Source organism: Ambystoma mexicanum, chromosome 14, assembly GCF_040938575.1.
Source record: "Ambystoma mexicanum isolate Mex_15411 chromosome 14, UKY_AmexF1_1, whole genome shotgun sequence".
NCBI classification, from domain to species: Eukaryota; Metazoa; Chordata; class Amphibia; order Caudata; family Ambystomatidae; genus Ambystoma; species Ambystoma mexicanum.
In genome coordinates, this window is record NC_090940.1 from 129,643,714 (window position 1) to 129,666,052 (window position 22,339).

The window sequence follows — 22,339 nt, forward strand, 5'->3', positions numbered from 1 at the left end:
AGGGAAGAAGGGACACACTCAGGGAAGATGAGGGCAACCCCACCACCAGCACGGTTAGGGCAAGGCTTGGAGATAATTTTATAGCCATCAGGGAGAAGGGAGTAAAAAGCAGTGGCTGAGCTGGCATTAAACCATGTCTCTGTAAGAGCGAGGATATTGAGGTCAGGTCTTCAATGAGGAGGCAGATGTCAGCAGAGTGTTTGATGGCAAGAACGAGCATTATGCCTGGCTAGATGCAAGAGGTCACTGCCTTCAAAGGTTTTCCACGGAGGGGTGCAGAGGCGTGGTACACCAGTCAGAGGAGGGCGGACAGAGAAAGGAGGAGTAGTATCAGGTGTGGAAAGGAAGTTGACGAGGGACGGCAAGCACCAATCAAAGAGGAAGAGGAGGTTGGGTTGAGGACCCTAAGCCATGATAGTGCCATTGTGATAGACATTATTGATACACCTGTCTGATTAGAAGCCCGCCAAGAGTACTTCCCATCTACTGTCAACATTAATGGGTGAAGATGTAAGAGGAGAGAGATAAGATGAAGAGTCCATAGATCTGGACAGGGGACAGAAAAGAGGATATCAGTAAAAGTCTGTCTGTAGGTTGCACTGACATAGGTGTCTGCGATTGGTATGCCAGGGTTAGCAGTTAGGATATCTTTTTCAAGCTTTTTTCTTCCAGACTTTGTTAGAGGGGATGCATAGGTGATAGTATAGCAGTTGGAATAGGGGAGATGGTGAGTGCCATAGGTGTGGCAGAGGATAGGATTGAAGATAGAGGAAGGATTGCACAGCACAGACTCAACAGGCAGCCTCGTAGCCAGAGAAGCAAGAACTGGTGCAATGGAAGCAATTTAGTATCGAAAATGGAATGCAGAGATGTTTAAAACAAACCCGGATTTGAATTTCCAAAGGCACAGAAATGAAATCCAAAATGGGGTGCAGAGATGTTAGAAATACACCAGGATTTGACTTTCCAAAAGGCACAGAAATGCAATGCAAAATGAGGATGAAAACATACACAGTAATTTATCAGGACAGAGGATTTGGTTAAGAATTAAGAATGAGGCAGAATAAAAAAAGGTACAACCTGGTTGAGACAGCTGTACGAGTTAGTTAAATGCATAATGTTCAGGACAAAGCTCACAAGTATTCCTGGTTGAAGAATAAAGTACCAGAGCACAAGTTTGTAGTGGAGTAGGCAGCATACAGGGTGGCTGTTCCATGGAGCCAATAGGTCCTGAACATGAGATGTTGCGGGGGAGGAGGGGCTGGTATTCCCTGTGCGCTCTCCCAGGCCCGAACAGGCACACGCAGGGGCCTTAAGAGTGGGCCTTGGGTGGGATGCAAGCTCCCACCTGCTGGCTCCACTGAGTGGGCCTAAGAAGTTTGCTGGGCCCAATCACAGCAGAGGAAAGTCGTGTGGGATAGGCACTCCAGTGCCTATTGTTGCAACGGCGACCATGGTGGAGGAGATGGCATGCTATACAATTGTAGGAAGCACAATGGCTCTTTGGGCACAAAAGGGTGGCCAGGCGGCAGTTAACACTGCGAGTGTGCAAAAATTACTGCACGGCCAGTATTTCAACTGTGAACAGTTTGCACTATAAACTATAAGTTTTGTAGCCAGTCCTACATTTCAGCAACCAGTGACACTGGATCTGACCACAAAGAGATTCCTTTTAGAATGCAAACCTCTCATTCTGGCAGAGTAAATTCATCAAACTTTACAGATCATAGGGTGAAACTGTATTTATACATTGTTTGAGGACAGAAGAAACATAATATGAAATACGTTATGTGGAAGAAGAGGGCACATGTCGTGTTAAGCCAAAGTTCAAGGCTGGCTGGCATGCACTAGGAAGTCCACAATTGTTGTCCTCTATCATGGTTCCAGAAATAACTGATATCGGAAAAAACATTTCTAACAAAAGAAAACATTTTCACTCCAATTCCTCATTCTCGTTGATATTAGTATAATTGTCCTTAATCAAATAATTTCTTAAAATCGAACCACGAAAACCATAAAATGAGAACCCCTATTACACCTTCCACTGACCAGTCTCAAGGCTGACTGGTCCATCTGGATGAAACCATTGTAAGTGATGCTCTATCCCATTGCTACAAATTGTATGAAAGTACAGGCAATCTGAGGTTATATTCCGGGAAAAGTGGTTTAGCATGCAGGAGATCGTCCCATGTGATGGGCAACATAACAATAACTCCAATTCTCCAGCATTGGATCTTTCATGGATTCACATGCTTAGAATATTCCCCGTCAACAGGCTGGGAACCCTTGGTAAGCTTATAAAGCCTTTTCCCGTAGGAAAACGTTCGACACTTTTGTGTCCTATCTACGTCCTTTTGGGCCGCGCACGCACGCCCCACTAGGACGTAGTGGTATAAATGCCCCGCCCCCGCGGCTCCCTTCAGATTTCAACCGTCTCCAAAGTGGGAACACCTTGTGTATTTTCTACTTGGTTAGGTTGTGCTGTTGCGGTTTTTTCTCCTAATGTCGGGGAAAGCATTGTTCCGCCTGTGCGCTACGTGCGGACTAAAGAAGGTCTACGAGGGGGACGGACATATGGACTGCATTTACTGTGCGACATATGTAAGGGCTTCTCCCAGAAAACTCTTAAGGATCGGAGTCGCAGACTTGTCGCATGGTTGAACGACGGAGCGGGGACATACCCGCCTTCGGAAGTGGGCTCCACATGCAGCGCGGCCTCGGTGTCAAAATCTTCAGGGGCCCCGCACCGCTCATCGTCATCGGAACCCCCGGTAAAGAAATTGCGACCGGTGGACAAGGAATCGTCGATAGGCCATTCCAGGGACTCTTCTTCGAAGAAGGCCTCTTCGTCCTCATCTTCAGCGAGGAAAGTCAAAGAAAAATCTAAATCCTCCGGCGATCGTCATAGATCGACCTTGAGTCGAGAGACAGAGAAACGCAGGTCGAGTTCAGAAAAGGCAGGAGCAACGCATAAGCCTCTGCGACCACCACCGTCGTCGACGGTTGGGCAGTCGTCAACTACTTCTCTGCCGCTGACACAGTTGACATCAACCGTTCCTGGATTGCAGGCGACGACGACGTCGATGACGGGGCCGACTATTGCTTCGTCGACGGATATCCCGCAAGAGGCCTGGTGTCCAGAGGTCTACGACCCAATTTTGCCGGACACACTTCTACAGCAGGAGGCTTTGTCGGTGTCCTCGGGAGACGAGGGTGAAAGGATAGCTGCCCCTGCAGACCTGGGGTTACAAGTTACCACACCTTTCCCCAGGAGCATTCCAGGTTCTACCCCCCTGCTCAATCCACAATCGTTTTTATCATTGGAGGTTTTGTCCACGCTGCAAACGCTGCTGAAGACACTGGATGACAGACTGCCCCGAACAACTCCGGCCAGGTCGGACGACGACGACCCGGGCCCGTCTCGCCGCCCTCCACCTTCAACCCCCGCGGCAGAGCCTCCGGAAGCAAATCTCTCTGCCCCACGCCGCGAGGAAGGGGAACTGTTGGATTCGGAATCAGGCAGCAGAGCGTCGTCGGTGGTCTCCCTTTCCCCCTGCAGGGATCCGACCTGGGAGTCCGATGCAGAATTGGAAACCCCGAGGAGCCCAGCCCAGCCGTCTCCCCCAGACGATATCGGGTCATTCCACAACATGATGGCCAGGGCTTTCACGGAATTTTTTGGCCTGGCCCAAGAAGAAGAAAAGGACTGTTTTCTTTTCGACCACATGGGTAAAAGGAGGAGGTCTGTGTTTTCAGTGCCCATCCTGGATCATGTGTGGAAGGAAGGTCTTCAGACCATGCGTCACCCTTTCTCAGAGCCAGCGATGAAGGGTCGCCTAGAGAAAGAATTCAAAGCCCCGGACTCTACTCCCAAGTGCCTTTCCTCACAACTAACAGCCGACTCTGTGGTATCGGCGGCGGCGAGAAAGGCAAGGGCTCAACACAAGTGTACAACCCTTCCAGAAAGTGATGCTAGACGCCAGGATGCGTTCGGCAAAAAAGTCCTGCCGGTAGGTGCTACCACAGTGAAGGCGGCCTATTCTCTCGCCATAGTTGCTAGATACGACAGGGAGATGTGGCATCGGTTGGCGCCCATACTCGAACACCTTCCGGATGAACATCGAAAAGCAGCTATGTTGCTGGTCAGGGAAGGTGAGGAGGCTTCAAATCACGCCATTAACATCGCGGTGGACCTTGCAGAGTCGGGGTTTAAGCAGGTGAACAACGGCGTAGTTCTCCGACGGCAGGCATGGCTAAAATGCACCAACGTCCGACCGGAGGTGCAGTACGGAGGGGCCCTCCAGAGTGGTCAGAGTTTCTGGTCTTTTCGTCCCTTCAGAGGGGCATCGGGGAATTCCAGATTTTCATCGAGGGACCGACCCTTCGGTAGGCCAGCATATTCCTCTCAGGGATACAGGCGAGCTTCGCAAGCGGCTAAACGTCGCCAGGACTGCCAGGCCCCCAAGAAGAGAGCAGGTTACTTGTCGACGAGGGATAAACAGAGTAAGGACCAGCAATGACGGGCATCGGAACGTTCTGGGGGGCAGAGTATCATGTTACATCAACGAATGGGAGCTAATAACAGATCAATGGGTGTTGGACACTGTAAAATACGGTCATTCCCTGCAATTCAAGAGCAACCCTCCGCATATTCCACCGGCGTGTGTAGCTCTATCCCATCTGAGCGTGTTGCTGCAGGAAGTAGCACTTATGCTACAAAAAGGGGCTATAAAAATGGTCCAGTCGTCACAAAGGGGTCAAGGGGTTTATTCCCGATACTTTGTGGTGAAAAAGCCAAATAGAAAGTGGCGTGGCGTCCCATCCTAGACCTGCGCGAACTAAACAAGTCGCTGAAAAACACAAAGTTCAAGATGCTCACGTTCCAGGAGGTGATCAGGTCAGTTCAAGAAGGGGATTTTCTGGCGTCTCTGGACCTGCAGGACGCGTACTTCCACATACCGATGTGTCGGCGACACAAGAAGTACCTAAGGTTTGTGGTAGGGCAGACTCACTACCAGTTCACAGTTCTTCCCTTTGGAATGAAATCTTCCCCCAGAACGTTCACGAAATGCCTGGCTCCGGTGGCAGCCTGGCTGAGAAGGCAAGGCCACCATGTATACCGTATCTCGACGACTGGTTGGTGAGGGGGTCCTCCCCGGCGTCGATGCACAGGAGTCTACAGGACACCATGAGCCTCTTGCAACGATTGGGATTTGCGATAAACTTCGAAAAATCCTCGCTAACGCCGTCCAAAAGCTTGGTGTTTCTGGGTGCACAGTTCGAGACCCAGTTGGGGTTAGTGAGACCATCCCTCGACAGGATCACCAGGCTCAGTCGATTGGCAGGTCAGTTGAAAATCAATTCCAGGCTGTCGGTGAGAAAATATACATCAATCCTGGGAGCTATGACGTCCTGCATTCTTCTGGTGCCCAACTGCCGACTTTTCATGAGGCCAGTGCAACAGTTTTTGGCGGACCGTTGGACGCAGGCTCAGGGCCTCTGGTCAGACAGGCTGACCGTCGACGACGACAAGCTCTTATCAACTCTTCGTTGGTGGAAGAGAGTTCAGAATATTTCCAAAGGGGTACCCCTACAGGAGTCAGAGTTCCGATTCACCGTGGTGACGGACGCATCCCTAACTGGCTGGGGAGCGCACATGGGCACTCTGCAGACACAAGGCCGTTGGTCTCAGAAGGAATCTCTCCTGCACATCAACGTTCTGGAATTGAGGACGTTCCTGCCTCACATCAAGGGATCCACAGTGAGAGTTCTGACGGACAACACCACGGCAATGTTTTACTTAAGGAAGCAAGGCGGCACGCGATCCAGAACCCTCTCCATCAAGGCTCAGAAAGTGTGGCACTGGGCTCTAAGACACGATATATCCATCGTAGCTCATCACCTGCCAGGAGTGAGGAACGAGCAGGCGGACTCGCTCAGCAGAAATATGGACCAGATTCACGAGTGGGAAATAGACACCGATCAATTGTCGAAGGTCTTCGAAAAATGGGGGCCACCTCAGCTGGATCTCTTCGCCACGAAGGCGAACAAGAAGTGCGAGATGTACGCCAGCAGGTGGCCACAGGAAGATTCGGTGGGAGAAGCGTTTTCCTTCCTGTGGACGGGCAAGTTCCTCTACGCCTTCCCTCCATTCCCTTTGATACGGGGAACTCTGCAGTGGATACGCAGGTACACGTGCCGAGTCATCTTGATAGCGCCGTGTTGGCCGAGGCAACCATGGTTTTCCGACCTGCTTCATCTGTCAGCGGATCGCCCGATAACGTTCCCGAAGGTGCCCAACCTCTTGTCCCGGGACAAAGGAACGGTGTGGTATCTCAACCCGAGCAGCCTCAACCTCACAGCTTGGCTCCTGACTTTTCAGAATTTGGTGCCTTGAACATTCCCTCGGACTGTCGGAAGATATTACAGGCTGCGTGGGCCCCGTCCACCAACAAGTCTTACAGGTGTAAGTGGAGGAGATTCTGTACGTGGTGCCAAGGACAGGCAGGAGTGGAACCTCTGAGGGTTACTCCGGAACAGATTCTCCTGTATCTACTACATTTGGCGAAGAGTGGTTTGTCTTTTTCATCACTAAAGGTTCATCTGGCGGCCATCTCTAGGTTCACAAGAGGGAGGAAATCAACGCCCTTGTTTAGTGACAGGTTAGTAAAACACTTCATGGGAGGTTTATTCCGGACGTTTCCCCCGGTTAAGCGGTTTCCACCGACGTGGAACCTTAACATGGTACTTGCAGGGTTAATGAAACCACCCTTTGAGCCGATGGCCACGTCGTCGATGAAGTTTTTATCATGGAAAGTGGCTTTTCCAATAGCCATAACATCGGCTAGACGGATCTCAGAGTTACAGGCATTGGTCATAGACCCTCCATATCTCAGATTTTTCAAAGACAAAGTGATCTTGTCAACGAGTCCTCGTTTCATCCCGAAAGTTCCTACGACTTATCATAAACATTCATCCATTGTCCTGCCCACCTTCTTCGCGACTCCCTCATCAGCTGCGGAAAAGGTCTTGCATACCCTGGATGTCAAGAGAGCTCTAAAATGTTACCTTCATCGAACTCAACAACTTCGATCTACGCAGCAACTCTTCGTTGCATATGGGCCTTCGGCAAAGGTGAAGGCAACTTCAAAACAAGGACTGGCCCGATGGGTCTCGTCGACGATTGCCTTCTGTCACTCAAAAGCGGGAAAACCGCTGCAAGGACGTCCGAGAGCTCACTCGACCAGGGCGACTTCGTAGTCGACGGCGTTGTAGGCGGGGGTTCCACTGACAGACATTTGCAGGGCGGCAGCATGGTCAGTGCCCCATACATTCACCCGCCACTACTGCCTCGAACGACAGCATGCGGACGAGATACAAATGGGACGAGCAGTCTTGCGACATCTTTTTCAATAAGGTAAGCCATTTCTCTTCGAGGAGGGTCTATGCTGGTTTGGATATGTATTTGTATATGCATATATATAATATACACACACACGAATGTACGCATGGAGGTAAACGCGTGTGTTTTATGTATGCTTTTTTGGCTTATATAAATGTTACTCAGTGCAGTACTGTGGCATGTTGTTAGTTTTGAATCTTATGTGATTATGATTCGCCTTTTGCAGGATGGGGTGGGTGCTGGATTGCATTTACACCTCCTCCATTGTTTCAAGTTCACTGCTGTGCATTCTATTCTAAGCATGTGAATCCATGAAAGATCCAATGCTGGAGAAGGGAATAGTTTCTTACATGTAACTCCATTTCTCCAGCATTGGTATGTTTCATGGATTCACATGCGCCCTCCGGCCTCCCCAAAATGCAATCATCTTGTAATTTTTGTTTCACCCTGTTCCACTTTGGAGGGGTCGAAATATGAAGGGAGCCGTGGGGGTGGGGCATTTATACCACTACGTCCCAGTGGGGCGTGCGTGCGCGGCCCAAAACGACGTAGATAGGACACAAAAGTGTCGAACGTTTTCCTATGGGAAAAGGCTTTATAAGCTTACCGAGGGTTCCTAGTCTGTCGACAGGGAATATTCTAAGCATGTGAATCCATGAAAGATACCAATGCTGGAGAAATGGAGTTACAGGTAAGAAACTATTCCCTTATGTGACATTTCAGAAAATATTAATTTACCATTACATGTAGAAAAGAAAACCCATAGGGAAAATGGGGTCTCTAATAATAGAATACTGATTTCAGAGAAGAAAGGCAACTTGATTATTCTAAAACTGCAAAGACTTAACACTGCCTCTACCACTAGAGTTGTTCAGCTTCTGGTGATCAATTGTACTAAATTGTTACCTATTGTGAGTCAAGCCATAGCTGAAACTCATTTGTAGATCTGATCACCCATGATACAGGTGTTTTTTGGCTATCATACATGTTATCTGTCTTACATTCTGGCAGTGTTTTTTAAACTGTTCTCATCTTAACTGCATTATGAATATCTTCTAAGTATCAGTGGCCTGTTGGACTTATTTTCTTTCAGTTGAGTTGAATGTCCTGGAACAAAACATGACTTTTACAAAATAAAGAAACTAACAATAACAGTAGTGCCAACGTAAAGATTCTGATTACATTTATCCATGGCAGACTGCCACACGTCAATGTCGCCTCACTCATTTGTGAAAAATATAGCTCTGTGAGGCACTCTACATTGTCCTCTGAAGATTGCTCATGAATTAATTGAAATGGTTTCTTCTCTTGGGTCTCCTCTGCAGCTATCGTGCGATGTAAAGCTGGATCCTCGCCCAGAATATCATCGTTGCATACTGACTTGGCATCACCAAGAACCACTGCCTTGGGCACAGAGTACAGGTTGGTGAACTGCAGTACCAATACTATAGATTAAAGTATTATGGCTTCCCTGACCTTTTACAGTATGTGTTTGTGCAGTAGGTACTCATTATCACATAGCGTCCTAGCTGTACCTATAATCTACCATCCACTTCGACTTTCACCTTTACTTTTATACAGGAGTAGATTAGTGGAAATCTAACTCACTAAATGCCCACCATGGCCCTGTTATTGTGCTAAATTTCATAAGTCCCATTTATGTTTTTGCCAATTAAATAGAATTGCACTCTTTTTGCTGATTTAAGGACAGATTCTCAAAATGTTCTTGGTGCAAGTGATGAGTTGAGCTAGGTAGGAGCGCATCTTATCTCATGAACCAAAAAACATGCACCCAATTCACAAAGAACATTTGGATGTGTTCATGCCCTTTTTTTAATCCTCTCTGCACATTAGTGCAGCAGATCCGGGGACTTTGCTGCACATTTAAAAGCATATCCTGCATTCACAAATGGAATGCACAAAGAAATGTTCAGAAAACAGACATTTGCTGTGACTGTTTGGAACAGGCGGAAGGGAATGTGCAGTGCACGATTACAGGGCCATTCCTGATATGAGTTCTTCATTTTAATTTTAAGTGGAACCACAGTATTATAACTGTGGTCCCACTTGCATTTCTAGCCCTCAAACAGAGATACAAATGTTTTTTGGTACATTTCACAGTGTGAGATGCGCTGCCATCACCCACATGGGTGCTGGGAGCCTGTCACTCATTAGTGCCCGAAGCACACTCCTGACACTAATTTATTAAAGTGTGATGGCCAGTGCATCATTCGTTCCTCTGCCCAGCCCCTTTTCAAAATAAGTTGACCATGGCATTTCTCAAACTAACTCCAATAAAACTAGCATTGGCAAAGCCAGCCAAGCCTTTTATGTAGGCGAGTGATCAACATTTTCCAGCTGCTACCATCCATAATGGTACTATGTCTTTAAAATGGCAACAGTTGGCAAATGGTGTTGGCCCAGACTGTATTATAACAGCGCCTGGTGAATGCCTAAACAATAGCCAAAACGGTTGCCTTTGCCACTGCTTGTTTCTAACATGAATTCAGTGAAAGGAAGAGATGCAAGGACACATATTGCTTCTAGAGCTAATGACTGATGGCATACTTGGCTAATACATTTTTATTCCACCAGGAACCTGTTTATAGTTGCAATGAAGCCATTACCCTTCAGAAGACTGCTTAGAATGGCATCCCCTTAAAAGCACAGCGCTAGCTCAAAGAGATCCCAAGGGGTGTGGTTGGGTGGGAGGTGCAAGTAGGTAGTTGGTAGAAATGGCCACAAGGGCTAGCATGAATATTGGCGGTCAATGGATGGGTAAAAAGTTGATCAACCACAGGATGTGTCCCTTCTGTGGAAATGATAGTCTGCACATGTGGACCTCCGACAGCCTCTACCTGTGTTTCAGCTGAAACACAGGTAGAGGCTGTCCGGGGTCCACGTGTGCGGACTACCATTTCCACACTTCTACCTACCATCCTAGCCACCTTTTCTTCACTTCCCATGCTAATATTTTTGACTTCTATGCAGTGCTTAAAGATGCACCTAAAAGGCAAAACTAAAAAGTGCATGCTCTGCACTATGTTTGTCTGTTTTTGTGAATTTGCCCCTTACCGTGTTATTCATTTCACTTGTGCAGTAGACCTTTGCAGTGCATCAGAGCTGTTTGCGGGCAGTGTGATTTGGTACTGCTAGGATGATCTGTAATTGGGATCTTGTAATCTGTTGCTAGGAAACCACATCTAAATGTAGACATTTATTTTTTTAGAATGCAAGATTCCTAAGTGTTAGATTGATAAGCTTTTGTACAGACCTAGACCTAATAATTGTTGAATATACATATCCAGGGCTCTCAAAATCTACTAGCCCACTTGCGAGTATGGGGATGTTAGAAACTTATTTCAAATGAAATGTGTCCTCCCATGCATTCCTCATCTTTGATATTCAAGTCTGCTTGCAGCTTGCTTTCGGAATTGTTTTTTTCTCATAGGGTCGAGCATCCTGGAGCGTTGAGTCTTCATCCTTTTTGGCCTCTGTTGCGTCCCTTGTGAAGTTGACTCTGGTATATGAAGCACGTGCGCTGACCGTTACCTGATTTCTATTTTTTCTGCATTGCTGCATGCTTTGGAGCTATTCGCCTCTGTGAAATTTTGATTACGTTTCTCTCCAAATCAATATTCTTCAAATATGTCCTCGACACAGAAGACCGGCTTCAATCAGAGTTCAGACTGTGGGGCAGAGCTGTTTATCGGAGACACTTGCCACGTCTGTCTGTGATGCTTGGGGTCGGTTCACAAAGTCGACGACTGGGGCTCATGTCAATTAATGACTGTCAAGGTCTTGCAGGAAAGGAAGGGAAAATTCAATGCAGGTAAGCCCTCTTCCCCAAACCCCGGCCGTTACATCATCTAAAAAAAAAAAAAATCATCCTCCGAATCGAGAGATGTTTCTTCCATTAGAAAGTGTCCTAAACACAGAAGACGTTCAAGGTCTAGTACACGACACTCGTCCTCTTCTCATAGGAAGAGTAAAAAAACAGTCATAGATCTTCGTCAATGTCTTTCTCGCCCGAAAAAGTTTTGTTTCCAAAAAAGAAACTCTGCCGAATTAGAAATCTTCCGTTTGAAAATGCTTCAAGTTTTCCAGAGGCAAGCTCCTCTGATTGCCCCTCCTGAAGGAGTCTGAAAAAAGAAGCCACCCCTCAGCATCTAACAAGACTAGTAGGGCGTCTCATGTGTCTCTTTCTCGCGCGCCTCAATGCCCAGGAAGAGAGACTGCTCGACACAAGTCGAAGGAGTCTTCCGCGACGCACAAGAAAGCATCAGTGTGACCCTCAAAGCATTTATCTTCAGTATTGAATACTTCTTCAAAGGTATTGAAGCCGTTATGTTTATTTCATGAACCTTCGAGGCATGTATTCCATCTACAGCCATTGAAGCTTACTAAATTGTCGGCTCATTCACCGACTCCTTCGAGGAAGTCGTTGACACCTTCAACCCTATGGCTGATATGTCTAAGTGTTTTAAACCCATTCCTCAACCTGATTTCTTCAGGCAAATTGCAACAATCTTTGAGGAAGATGAAGAGGAAGATCAGCCCCCTTTTGGGTACGAATATGGGACACCAAATGTCCCAGAGTTGTTGATCTCTGAACAATCCAAGATGCAAAATCTTGTTGATTATAAAAGTGACCAGCAGCTGGGAAACATCACCAGTGACAGTTAGGTAACCCAGATATGGCTGGTCAGGCTGATCCCTCAAATAGGGCTATGATTTGTAAAGTGGCTGATTATATGGGGTGATCCAAACCCACAGCTGCTATGGAGATCGATGACCTCACTGATAAATATATTTAGACAGTGGTCCAGTTAGGGAGGCTGTGTTACCATTCCATGCAGCCTTAAGAGTAAGGGTTATGGAAAACTGGCTAAAACTAGATTCGGTTCCACTGGTTAACAAATTGTTAACAAAGAAATATATAACTGCTTCTTTGGACCCTCCTTTTTTGAACAGGCAACCTACACCCAAGAGCCTGGTTGTTCAGGCAGCAATAGTTTCTGCAAAAGCTGCAGCCTACCTTCCTGCTCCAGCAAATCAGGACAATAGAAAAATTGACTCTTTAGCAAAAAGAGTATTTAGTGCTGAGAGCATGGCATTAAAATCAGCTAATGCTACCAGTGCCTTAGCAAAGTACACTCACTCCCTTTGAAGTGTAGCTGCTCTTGCAGCAGAACACATTGCAGAGGGAGAAGAAAGAAAAGGTTTGTTAAGCCTAATATAGGATGGAAAAGATGCCATGAGGCAATTTTTGCAGTCCAGCCTGGATGCAGTGAATTCAGTAAGCAGGTCCACGGCTGCCAGTACAGTGCTTAGGTGCATATCATGGCTAAAAAAATCAGGATTTTTTGCAGACGTCCAGGCATGTTTGCTTGACATGCCATTTGACGGGACTTCCCTGTTTGGCGAGAAGGCTGATAGCCTAGAAAAACTGCAAGCGTCGTAAGCTTCAGCAAAATCATTAGGGGCGGCAATCAGACAACCTCAACCTTCAAATCAAGGATGGACAGGACGTCCTTTTCTTTTTTTATTCCTCTATCTCTAAAGGAAGAGGTCACATTTTCTCTTTTTTCTGGGTGTTATTTTATTGGTTAACCTTTTAACACATTACAGGAAAAATATATTGAATACATTAATTGAATCAAACATTTTATTAAATACACTTATAAAAAGCAATTTTATCCAATTCATATCTTTGATCTATATATAATATGTTCCCAGCATCTCTATTACATATTAATATACTTATAATCTCGAGCAATGGCTAGTGTACTCCTTGTATATAATTCATCCTAACCTTTAAAAACCCATTGATTTATTTAGCAGTTTCCAATAGTGCTTCTATTTTTTGCCACATATGGTATACTGTAAAATTCAAAACCAGTGCATTCCTCGATAATATTAGTGCCCATGATTGATCCGAGGTATAATTAGCCAGTTCATATCTCAGGTTAAGATCGCACAGTTTGTTAATACATGTCTTGGGGTTTCAATTTCTATGTAACAAAATCAGCCTTTTTGCGTATGGGATGCCATTCCATGCCCCAGTTCTTGAAAAGGTTGAGAGCAACTCCAATCTGAGCATCATAAATCTTTTAACTTTTATGTCATAGTGGTTTGTGAAGTAAGTACATGGTGTATCTACCAGGATGCTCTGTTTGACATATAACCCATATTTTTTAATTTTACCCAGTTTCATGATATTTGTATCACGATCCCAGACCATTGCCAGATTTTTTATTTTCCTTACCATTACCAGGGTTTATTTCTCAAACATAAAACCAATCTCATTAAAGAACACCATGACATAATTTTTCTATTCTTTCAAACTACCTCCCGGGTCATTCTCCAGCATGCTGCCGAAAACAGATTCCTTGCCGTCCGTCTTAAGCAACATGCGGGTATAGAAAATGCCCATCCTTATTTTCATTTGCGTAGCCAATGATGTCAGGCCTAGTTGGCAGTCTATGGCCTCCACCAGGGCATATTTATGTAGTCCCAACATTCTGCGCCATACTTTCCCCTCCAATTTATTGACCCACCTTATTTCCTTTATGGGAATACCTCCAATCCATATGCTAGGCATGGTATTAAGCATGATTTATACAGTTTCACAAAACCTTCAATAGATTATTTTTATGTTTGATAACATTCTTAATTACCCGAAACCTTTTTTCTATTTTCTGGCATATAAAATTCTCCAACATGGTATCATTCATTCTGTCTGAGATAAACAATCCCAAAAATATATATAACTGTGCACCACCTCAATATTTACATTATCCATCTTCCAATTATATTTGTAGGCTTTTTTTGTGTGTGAGCAGATACTCATAATTTTGGTTTTATTCTAATTGGTAAGTTTGGTTTAGGTGAGCTTACAAGTGTCAATGCGCCGTACAGTAAGGAGATGATGACTTCTTTGAGTAGTTGTTTTATATTCCTATTATTTAGAGTTTTAACCTTTACGGATGACACGTGTTTCGGCAGTATTTACAATGCCTTTTTCAAATCCAGGCTGTATACATATGACATAGATGAAAAGAAAAAAATAGAATACAACCAAATAAATATCAGCTTTGGCCATTCTTCCAAACATGAAAGCAAAAAACGTTTAGTTACCATAACATCAATGGTGCAAGTAAGGTGCTCTATTCATTTAGGCAAAATTGAGAAAAAGAGGAGGTTGAGCCTCGTGATTATTGACTCGATTACAATGTGTTCAAATAAAAGGGGTGTAAAAGACGGGAAGGGGAGAGGAGGTGATTGTTAGTACAGTATTTCAAAAACATAAGATGCGGGAGATAGCATTAAGATTCAACAAATGGGCGTTGGTTTAAAAAGGAAACTAAGAAAAAAGGGGGGAAGGGTAGTTGGAAAAAATGCAAAGGGTTCTTACCCTAGTTCAGTTGTTTTGAATACCAGCATAATGCAAGAAAAAGCGGTAGGTCATGGGATCAATCCCACCCGTGTGGAGATTGTGGAAAAACCATTTAGATTCAAGACAAGTAACATTTGTAAAAGCTAGTATACATCCATGTCAGGGTTGATTTTGTCAAATAGACTCTTGAAATACAGAATTTAATTGGTGGCATAACATCAGATTCATGCGAAAATTACTTTGTGTACTGCATCTTAGTATAGGCAGATTGTTTCATTAATATTACTGTAATGCGTTTGCAAAAGATATTTATAAAAGTATATAGTGCCGCACACGCCTGTTGGCATAATCTAATTTAAGGCCTTATGGTGGAGAAACTGCGTTTCTCTTGGTTGTGGGCGGCTTATATATGTGTTTAGTTCAAACGGCATATATTCACAAAGTACGCACACATTTATTTAGCAGTGCAGAGTGTAGCTGGAATAATAGTAGAAACACACGTGCGCAGCGTGCAGCAGCACGTGTATGAGAAGTCAAAGATATCAAGTCAAAACGATCCCCCCGGTATGGGTGGGTGCCGAAAAGGGGTCCTACCTCATTCTAATGAGTCCTCCGTGTGTCGGGTGGTCCTCTTCAGCTCGACAGACTCATGTGTATTAATAGAAAGTCTTTCCTTAGTGTTTAGTGGTGGCGGCCATATTTTGGAAGTGAGAAACGTGCGGACACTGTTATTCAATGGGAAAATGCCCAATCAAGTATGCATAGTTGGAAATGGTACAGAAAAAAAATGTTAATTTGCCGAATCTGAAGGTAGTCTGGTTTGTAGTACCCATGCTACTTGAATGAGGATAGTATTTATAAGAAATCCATATCTATACATTGTATTTAGTATGTCTTTCTGAACTATTCTGGGTACAGATTGGTACTAACACATGCAAAGCATTTTGGTTATTGTAGTTGAAAATGTGCTTGTGCATGAGACAGAGTGAGAGAGTAGGCCAAGCATATAGGTTAGAAAACGCGTTAGGAAATACATATGGTTTCAGTAATTCTTAAGTGTGGTGTGGCTATGAGAGCCCATTAGTTAAATACAGAGGGCATGTGTGCACGTTATTTTTAACATTGCAAATAAAAAATAGAAATAATGGTGCAATCCAAGAAATACATGAGTAGTGTTCAACAGGTAGTACATTAGAGAAAATGTGCCAATTCATTATCAGAATTCAAACCAAATTCCACTGATCGGTGATGCCAAATTAACCTTGCTTCAGCTTGTCTGAGAAATAGTTCTTGATTGCCCCCTCTCTTGTTTGGCATAATTTTTTGCAAGCCAATGAATTTAATTTCTTTTTTGTTGTCCATTTGATGAGTCGTTTGCCAGTGTTGTGAGAGGGGCAAGTTGCTGTCTTGACTGCTTATTGCCGAAATGTGTTCTCTTATGCGAGTTCTAAGTTCACGTATGGTACTCCCAATGTAGATAAGTTTGCATGTACATTGAATTGCATAAACCACATATTTGGAACCACAATTGATTTGTTGTTTGATGTTCTGATCCCATTTTTGTCTGTGAATATAGTGCTTTCTGGAAAGGCATGCTTGCACATGGTACAGAATCCACATTTTCTGAAGCCAGATACTGGTTGGTTTAGCCAATTAGTTTGAGTGTTTTCCTTGTGGTCTGGTAGTAGGGATGGACTGATACTCATTTTTAAAGTTTTGGCTTTCTTGAAGACCAGAGTTGGTGTGTCCTTAATGCTCTTGGCAATGTGAGGATCTAGTTTTAGAAGGTTCCAATTCTTCTTAAGTACTTTCCTAATAGCTTTGGTGTTTTCACAATAGGTGGTGATAAATTGTACCCTATCTTGCTGTTTAGGTGGTTTGGTTTTAGGGGTCAGTGTTGCTGTTCTGGTCAATCGCTGAGCTTTTGTTCTGGCATTTTTTATATCATTTTTGGGGTACCCCCTGGCCAAAAATCTGTTGGAAAGTAATTTGCATTCTGATTGGAAGGATGAAAAGTTTGTACAATTTCTTTTTGCCCTAATAAATTCTCCTTTAGGAATATGTTTGATGACGGGTTTGTAGTGACAGCTGGGAGCAAACAAGGTCGAATTCACTTCCGTTTCCTTTCTGTAGGGTTTGGTTAATAGTTTGTCTCCGGAGACGGAAATTGTGAGTTCCAGGAAATTAATTTTTGAGTTGCTTGTGATTCCAGAAAATTGTAAGCCAAAGGTATTATTTGCTTGTTCCAAAAGGTTCATGAGACCAATTTCGGTTCCATTCCAGATTAGTAGCACGTCGTCTATGTAACAAGTCCATTTGATGATATTGTTTTTGAAAGCTGGTAGTTGATAGATGAAGAGATCCTCGAACATTCCCATTACCAGATTGGCAAGGGCAGGTGCAAATGTAACGCCCATTGCAACGCCACATGTTTGTTTATAGAAGTTGTTGTCAAAAATGAAAATGTTTTCCAAAGTAGTTAGTAGCATTTCCTTTAACATACAGACATAGCTGAAATTAGATGCAGATTTGTCCTTAAAGATATAGTCTATAGTTTGTAGTGCTAGATTGTGCCCAATTGAGGTATACAGGGCTTTAACGTCCCATGTTGCCAGCAGATAGTTCTCATGCCATTGTATTTCATCCAGTATCACAGAGGGAGGCAATACACATCTACCTCTACCTAGACGACTTGTTGATCAGGGTTGTTTCTCCGGAACAGTCTCAGAATCATCTCAGTCGCACCTGCCACTTCCTCCATGAGCTGGGCTTCTCCCTGAACTTCAAGAAGTCCCACTTGGCACCTTCACAGAAGCTTCAATTAATTGGAGCAGTCATGGATTCAGCTTCGGGAAAAGCTTCACCACCCAAGTTAAGGGCTCAACATCCCTTGCAGATGGTTAAAAAATTCCAGAGTACCCAACGTCTTTTGGCCTATGACTTCCGGAGGTTGCTCAGCCTCATGTCATCCTGCATTTTTTCTGTTGCCAGAAGCCTGTCTGAGAATGAGATCCCTTCAATGGGCTCTCAGATCCCAGTGGTCTCAATTCTCCGGCAGAATGATGGACCTTCCAGGTTGCAACAAAGGTCACCCAGGATCTCCTGTGGTGGGCCAGCCAAGAGAATATTATGAGAAGAGAACGCTTTTGACAACCGTGGCTGGAGACAGTTGTGACAGATGCCTCCCTCACAGGATGGGGAGCGCACAACAGAAATCTTTCAATAAGCGGACACTGGTTTCAGTCGGAGTCCAGACTCCATATCAACCTTATGGAGCTGAAGGCAATCAGAATACCGCTGATGGCCTTCCTGCCCTCAATACGGGGAAAGAGTGTCCTGATAATGACGAACACAGTGGCCATGCTCTACCTCAGCAGGGGGGTGGTGTAGGGTCGCTGCCCCTAAACAGAGAGGCAATGCAGCTCTGATTCTGGGCAATGAGAGTAGGAATCACTCTTGTGGCAGTTCATCTAGCCAGATAAAAACACGGCGGCGGATGCTCACGAGTGGGAAATAGCTCAGGAAGTCCTTCTGGAAACTTTTGCCGTTTGGGAAACCTCTCAAGTGGATCTGTTCGCGACCACGGTAAACCAGAAGTGCAAGCTGTACTCTTACGTCCCATCCCCTTTCCTCCATACTGCATGGGCGTCCCTCACTAGGTACAGCAGACCCTTTTTCAACAGAAAAAAACCTTCTTCCCCTTTAAATTTAGAGGCACGTGGGGGCACGGCCCTAGCAGCATGCGCTCCCCAGACTTCACCCACGGGTGCCACTCCCCTTTTCCACGTCGGCGGGAACGAGTCGATTTCACCAGCGCTCCTGGCTTTGGCTTCGGCCACGTAATACCACATGCTCTTCCCCGGATACTTTCTTCTTTTTGTCTTTTATCATTCAGGTACTCGGTCCTCTGGTGCCACGCTCCTACCCGGCACATGTCGAATTCCGCAGGCTTCAGCAGGTGTCCAGCTGCGAGGGGCTCTTCCCTACATACGATCCCCATGCTCTTTGCCTCCACTGCATTGGCCCCAACCACGGCTGAGAGGGTTTTACCACATGCAACGCACTTTCATCATTTGCTCTGAAGAACAGACTACCTAGGTGGAGGGAGCTCTTTGAGAAGTCGCCTCCAGAGGACTTGAAGGGCTTAGACATAATAAGTCAAGACCCAAGGGAGGGCCACTCTCTTCCAGCGCAACCCGCAAGGGTGACTCCTTCCCAAGGAAACGCCCGGGCGGGAGGAACCTATCAGGTTCTCACCAGCTCGGATACCAAGGCTAGTTCAGCTAGCGGCCGCCAGGCAGAGGGGTCTGTAGATCCTTCAGGAGGCAGTGCTAAGGGACCACCAAGTTATCTTACTGGATGCACACCCGAGGGGCCACGCCCTTATACCAGCAACATGTCAGAGGGGGCGCCTGCACGCAGCACCGCCAGCGATAATGCCGAGGACGACACACCTACCAGGCCTCGACCTGAGGTGCAGGGTAGGTCTCATGCTCCACCGCCAAGAGTCTTGGAGGAGGGCAGGCCCAGTGAGCCAAGCACCACGACTTTGGAACATGGCATGCAGCTCGACAAGATGGCCGCTGCGCCAGACAAGATGGCTGCTGGTCCGAAACCGACCCGAGGAATGGAGCAGTTGGGAGAACGAGTTACAAGGTGGGACTGGTGTCAACCAGGTACGTGGCCTACAGCTTATCCATCAGCATCGCAGAGCAGGCTTACCCCGCAACCAGCTAGACAGAGTATGCACCGTCCCCAGCAGCAGCCTGTCACCCCATCAATATCACCTGCCACCCCACCGGCCTGCGAGGACAGGTTTTTTGAAAAGTTCCTCACTCTCATGAGATCTCCTCAGATTGGCACCATCCTGAGGGATGTGATCAGGGACATACTCCCTCCGCCTGCGCCTATAGTCATTCCTCCTATGGCTCCAGCGCCGCAGGCCCCAGTGCAGCCGCTGCTGCCTGCGCCAGATCCTTCAATTCCGGCTCCCCTGCCTCCCACAGTTCAGCCGGCTCTGTACCAGTATCGCTGCAGCCTCTGGCTCTGGTCTCCACACCTCAGCCCTCGGCTCCCAGCACCCCTCTTCCCGCTCCGAACCAGCCAGATGCCACGGTGGACACAGATGAGGAAGAAGACCCCGACACACCATCGTCTGCCAAAGCCTAAAACAAACGATTTGCAGGTCTGGCAGAGTACTTGGGCCTTCCTCAACCCGAAATCGAAAAGCCGTTGGCGGGGGTACTTTCTGTGGTCCTCACTCTACTTGTAGGCGTACGGGAAGAAGCTTTACTCCAACGCTTTGCTGCATCTTCGTCAATCCAACGCGGATGCCATGTTGGCAGCCGTTAACCAGAGGCTTTGGCGGGGAAATAGCAGACTTCCTTCCAATAACCTCTGGTACAGAGCCTGTCAAGGTGGGACTGGCAAAGGCTAAAATGGTGGAGCAAGACATCATGGAGTCCACTGTGGCCCACATTGACACCTCTAGCCAGGCTATATGTGTCGCCAAGGACATGAGAAGGACAAGTGTTTCAGATGGGGGGCAGGCTTGCCATTCATGCACAGTTTTGGCGTCAGAAGTTTGCAGACCCCTGGATCTTATCCGTATTATCCACGGGGCACCGCCTACCGATCCCTTTCTCTCCTCCCCTCACACTGATTGGGACAGTAACTCTGTTGGTGGAAATTCAGTCTCTCGTCGAGAACTAGGCAGTGAAAGAAATCCCAGCAAGACTTGGGCTTCTATTCAAGAATTTTCACCATACAAAAGACAAACCAGGCTGGACCTTTCCACCCTCAACCTCTCCAAAAATTCAAGATGGTTACGCCAGCACTTTTAGCAGGGCACTGTGCAGGGGAGACTTGATGTGCTTCCTAGTTCTGAAGGACGCTTATCTACATGTCCCTAGCCGTATCAATACTTTCTGTGGTTCAGAATCATGGGCTGTCATTTCCAATAATATCTAGTTGTTATATAGCGCTACAAGCCCGCAGGCATCTGAGCACTGAGATAATAGTTGATGATAATATCCCACAGCATGGTACTCAATTTATCGACCTCGGAAGGATGAAAGGTTGAGTTGTCCCTGCCGGGATTCGAACCTGCATCAGCAGGCTGCACACAGATGTCAGAGACGGGCGCTCAGCTTGTTGTGCTTTCTGACCTTCCAATGCAAGGTTCTACCCTTCGGCTTCAACTCAGCCCCAAGGGTGTTTACCAGACTAATGAATGCAGTGGCAGCCCTCCTCAGGGTCCAGGGCCACCACGTCTACCCGTACCTGGACGACTGGCTTGTCAAGGCGTGATCTCCAGAGCCAGTTCATCACACTTCCTCCGCCCTTATGATCACACTCCACGAGCTGGGATTTCCTATCAATCTCAAGAAGTCCCAGCTGCAGCCTACACAGACCCTGACCTTTCTGGGCCTCATTTAGGACACAGGCGCCGAGAGAGTTTTTCCCTCGCAGGACAAGATCACGGCCATCAAGAGGGCCACTACTCACTTCCTCACCCGAGAAGTGACCTCGGCCTGGTGGTACCAACACTTATTAGGTATAATGGCAGCGGTCCTACTGGCTGTACCCCATACTAGACTCAAGATGAGGAGATTACAGCTGCACTTTGTAGCCTCATAGAATTAGGAGCAGGGCTCCGAAGCAGAGCTTGTCAGCGTTCCTCCTCTCTCCATCCGGACCTCACATGGTGGTGCAGGGACTGCAACCTGCGGACAGGCGAGCCCTTCCAGCAGCCGTCCCCGCAGGTCACCATCACTACGGATTCCTCCATGGAAGGCTGTGGGACCACTTTGGACAACCACAGTGTCCATTGAGTCTGGACCCTGCAAGAGTCTCCATATCAACTGGCTGGAGCTGAAAGCCATCTGGCTAGCTCTCATAGCTTTCCTTTCGCTCATTGGGGGCAAGATCGTCCTCATCCAGACAGACAACGCCACCATCATGTACTATTTTAACGGGCAGGGTGGTACCAGGTCCCCTCCGCTGTGCAGCCTAGCCATCAGCATGTGGTAATGGGCCCTGGAGAACAACATCTACCTAACTGCCATCCACCTTCCGGGGAGTCCAACCTGGAGACTGACAGGCTCAGGAGACTGGGAGCAAACAATAATGAGTGGCAAATAAACGATCAGGTGCTGATGGAGATCTTCAGCAGATGGGGGCATCGTCAGGTGGATCTCTTTGCCTCCTGGGACAACAAAAAGTGCCAGCAGTTTGCATTCTGAGGGGGGCAGAGCCCCGGCTCCCTGGGCAATGCATTCCAGATAAAGTGGAGCGGCATGACGGCGTATGCCTTCCCTCCCACACCCCTCGTCCACAGAGTGATCTGCAAAATAAAGGAATCATGTCACCTCAGCATCATTCTGATACCTCTGTGGCGGCCGGCGAGGCTGTGGTTCTCAGAGATTCTCAGCCTCTCGGACAGGCCACCCATTCACCTACCGATGGGCCCAGCTCATCTTCCGGCGCAGCAGCGGGGTAGGGTCATCCACCGCGCTCCACATAAATTAGCCCTCGCA

The 22,339-nt window shown here is 46.6% G+C and overlaps 1 protein-coding gene across 38 annotated transcripts in view; it reads left to right on the forward strand.

Annotated features, from left to right (window-relative positions):
* Positions 1-22,339, forward strand: part of GPHN (gephyrin) — a 2,801,546-nt gene that overhangs the window by 2,738,174 nt on the left and 41,033 nt on the right. For all 38 annotated transcript variants that reach the window (XM_069638674.1, XM_069638676.1, XM_069638677.1 and 35 more), the window contains one exon: positions 8,728-8,824. In XM_069638674.1, the coding sequence (XP_069494775.1) occupies positions 8,728-8,824 (97 nt within the window). The remainder of the gene's footprint in view (positions 1-8,727; positions 8,825-22,339) is intronic.